General features: G+C 37.3%; 1 protein-coding gene across 3 annotated transcripts in view; it reads right to left on the reverse strand.

The window, feature by feature from the left end:
- Positions 1–13473, reverse strand: part of COL12A1 (collagen type XII alpha 1 chain) — a 120709-nt gene that overhangs the window by 74551 nt on the left and 32685 nt on the right. For 2 of the 3 annotated variants that reach the window (XM_040239045.1, XM_040239047.1), the window contains exons 13-16: positions 10292–10564; positions 3777–4043; positions 3131–3323; positions 1600–1721 (exon numbers count right to left, since the gene is read on the reverse strand). The exons of the other annotated variant lie outside the window; for it this stretch is intronic. In XM_040239045.1, the coding sequence (XP_040094979.1) occupies positions 1600–1721; positions 3131–3323; positions 3777–4043; positions 10292–10564 (855 nt within the window). The remainder of the gene's footprint in view (positions 1–1599; positions 1722–3130; positions 3324–3776; positions 4044–10291; positions 10565–13473) is intronic. 3 annotated transcript variants of the gene reach the window in all.

The raw sequence follows: 13473 nt of genomic DNA on the forward strand, positions 1-13473 counted from the left end.
TCTCAGTTCTGTGGCTCAGCGAGGTGATTGGGAGTTCAAGACTTTGAAAACTTGTCCATATGACTTAGAGCTTCCAATAAGAATCACAGGAACTATCCATCCCTCTAATAATCAATTCAGTGGAAAATCTTTCCTTCATCTTTGACACAATCATAGAACATGGAGACTTAAACTGTCATTATAAATTTGAATAGGCTCACAAACTCAAACACTGAAATATATAAGAGGGAATGTACAGCCTTCTGACTATAAGGAAATAATAATTTTAATAAAACTTTGCATTTTTCTCAGTTTTCAGTGGTCATTAGCAGACAAGTATGAGATGAACTTTAAAATGTGCAAGCTGGAAAAAGGTTCAGTGAGCCAAAAATATCTTTTGAATTAATGAAAACTCTTAGTAATACATATATTATTAAGGATTAGGCACAGAACTCTCGACCCTTCTGAAGTAAAAGATATATTGTTTAAAACTTTGATGGCTATTATTTAGTTTTAAATAACTTAATCATCTACTACATATAAGAATCAGGTAAATACAAATGGTGAAATCTGCACATTTAAAAAATCAAGAGAGAAGGAAGACAAATCTAGAAAAAAAGATGCAAAGAAGTATACAAATTGAGAGCTACAGAGACCACAAGCACAAACACTGATACAAAGCTAGGGTGCTTTGGAAAGAGAGAATTATCCCAAATCCTCAGTGCACAAGCTACAAAATAAAAATATAAGTCAGTTAATATCATCATAAGAGAAAAAATAGAACATCAATGCAAAACAGCAATAGTTGAGACTTTATTTTATCCACATCCATATTTTCAAATGCTTTCTTTTCCAAGAGCTTATGTAACCAGCTATGAATTTTTCAACTAATTGCCATGTTAGTATCTGATCTTTATATTATTAAAAAAAAAACTGAGAAAAACTCAATGATGCTCATTATACTACAAAAGCATCACTGGTATACTGGATGGTCCATCAGAGTGAGGATTCCCCAACACTATCCAAGTACCTACGCCTTTACAAGTCTCCTCCTGCTCTGCCAAGACCTACTCTTTATAAGCAAATGATGAAAATAAATATTTAGAAGTAAACTCTGCCCACCAGCTTCACAGCTAAGAATGTTCAAATCTAGCTTCATGTGTATCAAAGCTGTAGTTGTGGCAGCAGCAGAAAGTCTAAGGGGTTTACGTTACCATTTTGCTTCCCAAGTCTCAGCTGCCCACCTATTAACGTATCAATAACCAAATACCACTTGCTCAGCCCAAATAAATCCTTTCTACAATTACTTTAGCAAAATAAAACTGCATTTGAATCATTACAAAGAGAGAAATGTACATCATCTACCCATTGAAAAACTCAGCTTGAAATAATACAGTACTATGTAACTAATGTAATGCTGACAAGAAAGCCTTAAAAAAAAATGTTGGCAAAGTGTGCTTAGCTGGATGTCTGTAGAATTTTTTTAAGTATATATTACTGAAATAAATTTTAATGTAAAATTTAATTGTTGATTTTCATGGTATAATTAATCTAACAATTTACATTTGAAAAAGTTGCATGGTACTGACGTTTCTTAGGAGAATGCAATTCAATTCTTACCAGAGGATAAAATTGGCATTACAGTTGTGTCAGAAAGAGTTGTCATTTCTTGTCCAACAAGTGGTGAACTTTCTCCTCCATCAAACATTCCAAAAACGTTTACTTTATAGGTGGTACCTGCCCTGAAATGTTAAAATATACAGTCTGCATGTATAATGGGCTCAAGTGGTAGCATTTTTGTTTTGTTTTGTTACAAATATTCATCTTGATTTACAAACTTTCACTCAGAGGAAGTTATAATACATAATATTGCAAGAGAAGAAAAATAATTTCCATCACATTCCAGTTTAAGCTCACACTGTGAGGTATTAGGGAAACTAGCGTTCTAGAGAACACTGGGGGTTCAGGACACCAGTTTCCACCTTGCCTTTCCATCAAATGTAGAATTCCCACCTTCCTACTGAGCAAGTCAGAAAAGGACCAAGCTCTCACTTTTACTACTGCTAAGTAATGGGCTTTAAGAAAACAATTTAAAATGTTGTACTTGCAAGGAAACATAAAGCCCTGGCACAGTGCCAAGCACATAGTGTGTGAAAGTTGCTCAGTCATGTCCAACTCTTTGTGACCCCATGGACAGCAGCCCACCAGGCTCCTCTGTGCATGGGGTTCTCCAGGCAAGAGTACTCGAGTGGGTAGCCATCCCCTTCTCCAGAAGATCTTCCCCACCCAGGGATCTAATCTGGGTCTTCTGCATTGCAGGTGTATACTTTACCGTTTGAGCCACCAGGGAAGCCCCCTGGCACATAGTAGGCTCATTCAATTTTATCTTCCCTATTCTGATAGAAAAGTAAGTATTGTGCATTCAAATAGATTTTAGTGTTGTTGAATGAATAGTCAAAACAAGTCAACTTTCCACCCGGCAATGAATGCAGAGCACTCTGTTTCTTTTACTATAGAGGATGCAGGCTGCTGTTCAAAGTCAAACCTCCTTCTTTTCCACTGCGGAGCCTACAGCAAGACCTTCCATCAGCCCCCACTTCCCCAAGCTTCACAGCTGACCCCAAGCATAAAGGCCCACTCCCTCCCTTGCTCCTGGGAGGGGATGTACACACTCATCTCTGGGTCAGCCCCCTGGGCCTTTCCTGAGCACAGGAACACCCTCATTTCCACGGGGCTGGTTGGGGACAAGCTGCTCTTGGTGAAATAGTGTGACATGGATGTCAATTTTTTAAAAGCGGGGTGCTATGGAGAAAAACACCATTCTTGCCTGGAGAATCCCAGGGACGGGAGAGGCTGGTGGCTGCCGTCTATGGGGTCGCACAGAGTCAGACATGACTGAAGCGACTTAGCAGCAGCAGCACCCAATCTCCTAGTAAATAACATCATCAAAATAGTACACTTGTTCAGGCCTAAATTTGAATGTCTGAACCCAAACCTCAACTTCAGCCTCAACAAGAGTGAGAAAGCAACTTGGGCTGATTTTAAATACTCTGCCGGCAACAGACACATTAAGTGATCGTGTGTGGAAGGCCTACCAATTTACATCGGTTATGCAATCTGTTAACAAAAATGAAATAGAGTTCACTCCTACCTAAGTTCCTCTAGAACAACTGTGTTGTCATACGGTCCAACCACTAACTCCCCCAGTCTTCTGTCATCTCCCGTGGGGTGAAACGTGACCTTGTAACCCTTGACCTCACCGGGTGCGGGCTCCCACGTCACCCGGAAGCTTGACATGGTTGGATCAGATGTTTTGAGGTTTCTGGGTGATTTAAATCGAGAAGCTGTAGAGATAATAAATATTAAAATATTATCCAAAAGCCTAGGCTCTGGAGTTTTTGTTATTAACCCCTACAATAATAAGTTGAATTCTAAATATCTAAGCGGTACACATGGCAATCATCACAAGCAAAACACTTCAAAATAAATATTTACTTTATATTAAGTCAGAAAGCACAAACTATAATGCCCAATAAAAGTCAGAATATTAGAGTGTGAGCCAAGTGTGAGTGCAAATAGCACTCACAATTCAGATTAGAGTAACATTAATATGTAGAATCATTTTACAAGGAACTAGATTGGTAAAAATCATATGATAATTAGGCATCTTATCCAGCTATTTATTATAATGTAATTTATTACAGAGTTCATTTTCAATATTCACAAATGAAGCAGATATATTAAAATCCCCCATTAGAATATTACACTTTCCCCCCAGAATTATTATGAGTTCATACCTGTTGTTCCTGATCCTTGCCTAAGCTTTCCTTCTCCTGTCTTGTAAACTGGGAGAACTGTGATGTCATACGTGGTCTGGGGCTGAAGTCGCTTTAACACTGTTGAGGTGACTGTGGGTGACACTTTGGCAACCATCTGCCTCCCACCCCCGCGGGGGCGATACACAACACGGTAGTTGATAACTTTCCCAGGTGCTGGTTTCCAGGTAACTCTCATTGTGTTTTCTGTTTCTTCATCCACTTTCAAGGTTTTCGAGTCTTCAGACACTGTGAGATGAAAAGAAGATTACAGTGTATATCATGCTGAAAGAAAATGCTTATGTCCACCACCGCATTTGTATGAAAGACACTAGGTGTGGTTTCTTAAATACGTACACCCTTCCTTTACTTTGCATTGCGATCTCGCTTAAATTCAGGATGGCATGTGAACCTATCTCAGTGAGGTTATAGTGAGATGTTTTCTCTTTATCTGGCTAATAACTAAAAAATGGAAGTTCATATTGCAAGGATTTCCTATTTGCATTCCAGAGACTTTAGTAAAGAAAACATCCATTTCCGGAGATGAGTTTTTAGAATTTTTATTATATTTCCATCTGTAAAGAACCCCTGTAGAAATTACAGTGTGCAGAATATGAAAAATCATAAATACAAGGTCAGAAATATTCCTTGAGTTCTTTTAGAGAAAAATGCTACAATGCTAGCCAGAGTGACTATAGTTAACACCATCCTTTGCGATTGCCGTGAACACATAAGACAATCAACACAAAGGAACAGGAAACTCTGACACATAAAAATATCTCAGGGGCTCTGGAGATAAACCAGTATACACTGAGTGGTTTTAGAAAAAACTGTATGTAAGAAGGGTTTGACTAATATACAACAAACTTTATTAAATTATGTCTTATTAATAACTATATCAGAAACTAGTCACCTAACATCCACAAATAGCCAATACAGTCCTCTTTTTATATATAATTAGAGCTTATAATCAGGATCATTTCATTCAGTTCAGTAATCTCAGCATTCAAAAATCATAAGCATCTTCTGAAAAGAGGGACAAAGCTGAAGGAAACACTGCAGACAATCTTTTTTGAATCTAAAAGAAATTTTCATGTTCAAACAGGCAAGGACCACCTGAAAAAAAACTTAAAAAAAAAACCTGGGAAAGCTTTAAAAAATACACACACACAGAGACGTAGCAGCATTTTTCAGACACTGGACATCAGGCAGCATAGGACCATGATTCCTGAGAGAAACAAATGAGAAGGAGCTTGATCATTGCCCTGACTTACTGCCTGGAGAGAGTTTCCAGCACCACTACAGGAAGGGGGAACCCAGATGGAGCCTGGTGGTCTCCCTTAATTGAGGAGGCACTTTTGTCAGTTCAGGGAGTCCAAGGCACTTAGAACTTGCAGAGAAAGTCCTGGAGATAGTTTGATGGAGAAAAAGCTCCAAAAATCTGCAAAAGGTCCTACTTGAGTCTTCAACCCAGTCCTACTCAGTGCATATGAATAAGTACTACTCTGGTTTGGGGGAAACTACTCAAAACCAGAGAAAGAACCACCTAGAAGGGGTAGAGAGAAAAAAGTTCCTAGAGTTCACGTGGGGTCAGAACTATTCCCCCTCTTCAGAGTAGAAACTCTCAAAATTCTCTGAACATCATATAGAGTACTAAGGAGGAGTTACTGCCCCAGGAGTGGCAGAAAAGAAACCCTAAACTAAAGGCTTCTCTGGTCCAGCTTTAACACAATGTCAATGAAAGCTTCAAAAATATTAAACTGTTTCCAGGTGAGTTTACTACATCCCGGAACAAACCTTTAAAGGATATTTGTAAGAACACAAAAATATCTGACATCCAAAAAGGTAAAGTTCATAGTCTGACTTCTAATGATTCTGCCTCCCTATATTCACATGTTCCAACCAGTCCATCCTGCAGGACATCAGCCCTGGGATTTCTTTGGAGGGAATGATGCTGAAGCTGAAACTCCAGTACCTTGGCCACCTCATGCGAAGAGTTGACTCATTGGAAAAGACTCTGATGCTGGGAGGGATTGGGGGCAGGAGGAGAAGGGGATGACCGAGGATGAGATGGCTGGATGGCCTCACCGACTCGATGGACGTAAGTCTGAGTGAACTCAGGGAGTTGGTGATGGACAGGGAGGCCTGGCGTGCTGCGATTCATGGGGTTGCAAAGAGTCAGATACGACCGAGCGACTGAACTAAACTGAACTGATATTCATATGTTAATGCCTTAATCTCCAATGTGATAGTATTTGGACCTTTAGGAAGTAATTGGAGAAGGAAATGGCAACCCACTCAATTATTTCTTGCCTGGAGAATCCCATGGACAGAGGAGCCTGGAGTGCTACAGTCGCAAAGAGCTGGACACAACAGAAGTGACTTAGCATGCAGGGAGGTGATTAGGGTTAAATGAGAGCCTACAGGTAAGGCCCTAATCTGATGGAACTGGAATCCTTATAAGAGGACAAGGAGACACCGGAGAGCTCATTTCCTCTCTCTCTCTCTCTCTCCTCCCTACCCTTAACATGCACAGACTGAGGAAAGGCTACGTGAGGACACAGGAAGAACATGGCCATCTGCAAACCAGGAAGAGAGCTCTCACCAGAAACCAAGTTCTGCAAGCAGACATAGAACTGGAAATAACACGTATGACAGAACTATTCAAAGGGGACATCAAAACAGCTGTTATTACTATTATAGGTACCATATTCCACATGTTAATAATGGTACAAGAAATATTAAGCATGTTAGGCAAACACATAGAATATACAAGAAAGACTCAAACCAAACCTCTAGAAGTGAAAAGTACAGTGCCTGACACAAGAAACACACAGGATGATATTAACATCAAATCAGAAACGACAAAAAAAAAAAAAATACTAGCAAACTTGATGACATGAGAAAAAAACTATCCAAATTGAAACATAATAAAAGAAACAAGACTGAAAACCTGAAAAGCACAGAAGTGAGCCATGTGAAAACTGCAACCAGGCTAACACATGTGGAACCAGAATCCCTGAAGAAAGTGAAGAGTAATAAATAGAATATTTTAAGAAATAATAGCCTAAATATTTTCAAACTTTATAAAATTATCAGCCCACAGATCCAGCAATCTATATAATTCGAAGCACAAGAAACACGAAAAAACTACGCCCAGGCATATTATTACCAAATTACTTAAAATCAGCATAAAAAGAAAATCTAGACAGCAGCCATATAAGCAAAAGATACATTATGTATAGAGGACAAAGGTAAGAATGACAAAACAGATAAAGAAAATCAATATATGGTTATGAATTATGTCTCTGAAAAATGCAAATATAATTTCAACTAAGAGTATATTGGTTGTATTTTTTTTTAATTTTAGGCTAAGAAAGTAAGAATTCTCAGCCAATTCCATTACTTTCTGGAATATTAAAATGTATTTAGTTAATCTCCAGTTCTCCATTACTATTCTCTAGGTAAGTGAACTATTAAAACAAAAATATACATATTTTCCAAAAAGAAAAAAATGTAAAGACCTTACATAGGATTTTTGAAAGAATATGAGAAAGAATAGTACACAGAACAATTGTTTAGTAAATCCATGTGTGTCTAACACTTTTGTAGAAAAAGTTCTGCTAAATATGTTTACTGACCTCTTGTTTCCATCTCTTCAACTCTTGTTCAGTAGAACAAGACATTTCTTCCTTACACAAAATTCTCAAACCCATTTCATACCACTTAGGATTGAGAAAAATGGACATTTAAATATTATGAGTGTTGGTCTAAAACGAAGCCTATGTCCCCAAAAAGTGGGATCACAAACTTGAAAATATTCCCAAATTTAAATATGTTAATAACTTTCAAATACTGTACTTCATACTTTGAAATGCTTCAAGGATTTGAATTGTTTTCCTGCTTTATAATTAACTCTTTAAAATAAAGGAATTGAAGTTAAATAAGGTATGACATATCTCATCCTAGCTTTAATGGGAAACTCTGGATTTCAAGAAGGGAAAAGAAATCCTTCCCTGTTGGCTTCCCATAAGTAAAAGGCAAGATTTGTCACTCCATTCATTGGTCTGCCACATGCTATAAAATGCTGTAACACTCGCATTCTAAGTTCTTTTCAAGTTTTAGTGCCTTTCACAGGATGCTCTCCAAAACTCACTGTACCTCAGCTATGTTAGCTGCCATAACTGGAGGGCCAGTAGAGTTTCCCACCTGCTGGCTTTTTAGCCACAATTTGTGGTTGTCATTGTATCGACAGTCTGCGTACCATGTCTCTGAACGTCAGGTGAAAGCAGAAAACATTTCCAAAATGTCCCCCTTGGAAGTTTATAAGATACTCTAAGAGCATGGCCCAGTTATACACACCATTTTGGACTTGTCCACCAGCCAAAGACACTACATGTGACTCAGATTTCTCAAAGTATTTTCGAAACTACCTTACTTTCCATAAAGAGAGCAAACTAAAACACAGCAACTAAAAATGGTAGCAGATGGGGGTTGGGGAGGGAGGTTCCCGAGGGAGGCAATGCATATACACACTTGTGGCTGATTTGTGTTGCTGTAAGGCAGAAACCAACACAACAGTGTAAAGCAATTGTCCTCCAAATAAAAATTTTAAAGAATGGTAGCAGAACAAAGAAGGGTTCTTGTCTTTCATGGAATTTGCTGAGCAGTTTGAGCAGGTGACTTATACCCTCTAGAAAATGTGCCTTTCATTCCTACCGACTCTGCTCACGGTTCAAAAGAGGCCTTTCCATTTACTAAGCTTTAAATCAATCAGTTAGCCAAGAAATACTGAAAATGTCTTAGGTGCTCAGCTTTTAGAAATTTTATTTAGAATTTCTACTAACATACTTGCTTTGAGCTAAAACATGTCCCTTGTGGAGATTTTAAATCCCAAATAAATATCTGAGGATTCAATCTTTTCAGAAGGAGAAAGGATGGAGGAGAATTTTTGAAAAAGTTTCCCTCTAAATATGTATTTTTTGATAATTTCTCAGCCATGTGAATTGTATCTTTACGCCTACAAATAAATTTAGCTAGATGTGTCATATGTAGCCTAAATTTACAACATGACTTCTCTTTACAACAAATGAATAACTGCCGGAAATAGAGATGAATTTCTGCCAAGTTCTTAAACTATGTCAGTCAATATATTCAGACACAAGATTTCATTCACTATCATGGAAACCAATCATGTCAAAATCTGAGAAATATGCCTTTTCACGTATTTTAATCTCCTATAAGGAGTTTGATTTTTCTTAATCTGTTAATTTTTGACACAGACTTAAGCTCAGACATATCCAAATGACAACTCAGACCAAAAGATTTTAATTTAAGGACAACTTAAAATCAGGATACAGGACTTCACTGAAATTGCCCTTGGCGTTTTCCTCTCTCTTCTTTTGACAGAAAAATCACCCAATATGTGGCCTAAATTTCACCCAATTCCTCCACTTCTTCCTAAAAAAAGAAGTCAAGAATACCCCGACTCTTTCCCCTTTTCCTAAATCTTCCCAAACAAAAAGAATAAACTTTCCTATAAATTCTTAGAAATGCCCATTTTTAATAAATTGCTTTTTAGGAAATACAATTATGAAATACAGACGCATTTCTCCCTAGCTACCTGATAATAAATGATGAGAAGTCATTCAAAATTGTTCACAGGAAAGAATATTAATGAGATTAAGGTAAATTTTAGCCATCAGAAAACTGAGTAGACTTGAATTAGCCTCCCCAAACATAGTAAAAATAATTTAGGATTAGTCCTGGTTGTACAACATACATTGTCTCAACAGCTGCATTATACATCAGTCTTCTCTAAGTGCCTAGGCGCTATGCTTGGTGCTTTGCCCATTGTTATTTTATTTAATGCTCAATACAATCTGATGCTGCATTCTACATATTAGGAAACTGAAGCTCAAAGAAGTTTCAAGAACTTGCCCAAGGCCATGTAGTTATAAATGTCCCTGAATTCTGTTTCCATAGCTTCCTGTTTCTTTACTAGTTGAGTCTCTTAACTAGTTGAGTCTCTTATCTAGTTGATCTTTCCACCAGAAAAAAAGAAGCGAGAGAGACAGAGAGAGAGAAACACAGTTTATCTTTGAACAATGAAGGTTTGAACTTTGAAGGTCCACTTATACATGGATTTTTTTTTTTTTTTCACTATCAAATGCTGCAGGACTATATGATCTGAGGTTGGTTTTATCCTGGGATGCAGAGGAACCTCAGATAAGAATGGTTGCCTATAAATTATACTCAGATTAACCCCCACATTTTCAAGGGTAAACTGTGTTGGTAGTTGGCAGAGATTCAATATTTCAAAATTTGATACAAGTTTAGATACACAATGAACTTGATTTTAAAGCACATTCATTAAAGGTCATAAGTTTTTAGTCCTCATCTGTCGCATAAAGAAAAAATATGCAAGAGGTTATCACGAGCTGATAGCTATTAGGTAGCACCAACACACTGCCAGCCCCCCTCAGAATGTTACCTACATTCAGTGATGGCTTCTCCACTCAAGGGCTCCCCTTCTCCACTACTGTAAGTTGCAAATATGGAGACTCTGTATTTGGTCTCTGGCTGCAGGTTTTCTATCACAGTATGAATTACATCTGCGGGAAGACTCTTTTCTCCAGCCTCTATATCATCATAAAGTGATTGCCAAGAGACCCTGTAACCGCGAACCATTCCTGGAGCTGACGTCCAATAAGCCCCAATCGATGTGTCCGTGATATCCTTAGTAATCAAATCTCCAGGGGAACCGCGCTCTAGAAAAGAAATGAAAGGGGGATAATTTTTTAATGTCTATTAGATATGTAAATACGCCCTCATCCTGGCAGACACCCTGACTTGTTGGACTCAATTTGTCTGACTTACCCATTTCTTCTTTCTGAGCTGTCTGTCCTATTCTGTCAGGGGAACAGAAGATGGGATTAAACTGAATAATTATGCCTGATTCCTGCCTATCACCCTTGCCCCGATATGTCCAGTCAGATTGAAATGTCCTTCAGGACAAGAATGACATTCAAATACAAAGAAGTAAATGCCTAAAGAAAATTTCAAAGAGAAAAACAAAAGCATCTAAATCCCCCAATTTTACTCAGTTCTCTTCATCCATTGTTCACAAAGATCTCTATTTCTCAACCATAATCTTTTCCTCTCTTATCTTCTTTAAATAAGCTCAGTTTCAATGTACCACTTCCAGTTACTTCAACAATCTTATATCACTTGCAAATCTTAATTTCAACAGTCTTTTTTTCACAGTCTATTTGTTCAAAAAGCTAAAAATCCAGAAATGCAAAATTTCAATTATAGCTTAACCCTAAGGAAAATAAAAACCAACAATTCTTCTGGAAAACCTAAAAATGATTAGTCATCAAAATAAAACACACCACTTGCTCTAACTGATCGAAAATGTCTGCTACTAAATTTTGGCTCTCTCATTCAAAATAAAAATACAACTCAAGTGGAAAAAATATGGAAACCCCGACTTAATAGGAGGCACAGATGTCTACCAATAAAACCCTAACTTTCCATAATTTAAATGTAAGATAAATATACAAGTCATTTTACACTGGCTACCTTTACTAGGGTTTATGCCACAATATGACATAAATATAAAACTATCTGCCTCTCCAGCATACATTTTACCAGTAATTATTGTGTATTCAAGAAAATGACATACAGTGCTGCTACAAGAATGCTGAAGGCTGCTATTCTACTTGAGTCAGAGTAAAAATTAGTATCTTAAAAATACTCACAATTATTTAAATTTCAAGTACATAAAGATGACAATAAATGACAAAGAAATCTTAGTGGACAAAACCCTATCATATATGTCAGATTAGAGAGGAAAAAAGAAAATGGAAGCTGGGCATACTACCAGACCCCAAGACCAAATGGAAATTTTTAACTCTATTATAAATAAGTTTAACTGCTGACAGGACATCTCATCTCTGGAGGGAAATTAGTTATATATTTCACTGCAAACAAGAATATTTATTTTCAAGAACATACTGACTTCTGTCCCTCAGTTCCTGAGGCTCATCTTCAATTGAAGGTCTTCTTTAATTGTATTTCTACTAAGGTCACACATCTTTATATCTTCTCTACTTACAGGAATTAAACAAACTATTTCTTTGGTTAGGTTGGGCTGAGTTGGTTGGGTTGGGCTGAGTTGGTTGGGTTTGACTTGCCTGTTGTTTTTTTGCTTTTTATATTGCTTTGATGGTTGATATTCCAACTACTCATCTCTAAGTTTTAAAATGCAGCATGTTTCGTTTGCTTAATATATACTACATCCTTTTTTCATATGTACTTCTTCTCTTAAATTTCCCAGGCTGCAGTTAGCAACAGCTTTTGTGAAATAATACTTGAAAGTACTTGAAAGAGATTCAGAATTTAAATAAGCTTAAAAGCTACATTAAGAACATTCCCGAAAAGTATAAGACAAAGTTAGCTAAAACATTGGGGTAATCTTCCAAATTAACACTGGAGAGATTTACAAATAATAATTTCAGTTTCTAGTTTTCCCAAAGATTGTGCTCCTCAGCCTATTTTGCTGCCTACTTTCTATAGTTCTGAATTTGTGACATTGTTTATTTCCATGGCAACAGACATCAGTCTCACAAACACAGGCTAATGATTTCACTGTGAGAAAATAATAGGAATGAAATTTGTGGTTGAAGCAAAAATACATTCACAAAGATATTTCTGATCTACAAACAAAAGGAGCTCATTAGATATGTATTCCCATTGATTTTAATCAACTACATTAACACCCTCAAGACCTGGAAAGCTAGAACAAAATATTAATAAAATTGTAATGAAGACCTCTGTAACACTGGTCAATGTCCTGGAAAGAATCTGTAAAAACACTTTTTAAGATCCAAATACAATACTAACTAAAAAATATTCCTGAGTTCCCATTAATGGCATGACAGTACTAATTTAAGTGAACATTAATTATATTCTCAATTACAGAAGAAAAAGGTCCTCAAAAAAATGATAGTTTCTGCCTGGCACAGAAAGGCATTACTTGTACTGGCACTGCAACATTCCATGTTTGTGACAAAGAAATGTGAAATCCAAAGAAAGAAAAGGGACACCTCAAACCAGAAGCCAAGATTGAAAATATAAACTGCTTCAGTGGGTTTCTTATATGTCAGTCAGTTTGATAAGAATAATCCTAAATATAAGGAGATCCAACCAGTCCATCCTAAAGGAAATCAGTCCTGAATGTTCATTAGAAAGACTGATGCTGAAGCTGAAACTCCAATACTTTGGCCACCTGATGCGAAGAACTGACTCATCTGAAAAGACCCTGATGCTGGGAAAGATTAAAGGCAGGAAGAAAAGGGGACGACAGAGGATGAGATGGTTGGATGGCATCACCGACTCGATGGATATGAGTTTCAGTAAGCCCTGGGAGTTGGTGATGGACAGGGAAGCCTGGCATGCTGCAGTCCATGGGATCGCAAAGAATGGACATGACTGAGTGACTGAACTGAACTGAACTGAAATTAAGTGTACACTGTTGTCAAACACATTGAAACACCTTTTTTCTCCAAAAAGTAGGAGGGTTGGGTTTTCAAGCTGTTGCATTACATCCAAGAATCTTGAGACTATGATGTTCTCGTGATAAGTGTATTTTATCAGACTTACAACCCTTGAAGTT

This window comes from Oryx dammah, unplaced genomic scaffold (assembly GCF_014754425.2).
Source record: "Oryx dammah isolate SB20612 unplaced genomic scaffold, SCBI_Odam_1.1 HiC_scaffold_4, whole genome shotgun sequence".
NCBI lineage: Eukaryota > Metazoa > Chordata > Mammalia > Artiodactyla > Bovidae > Oryx > Oryx dammah.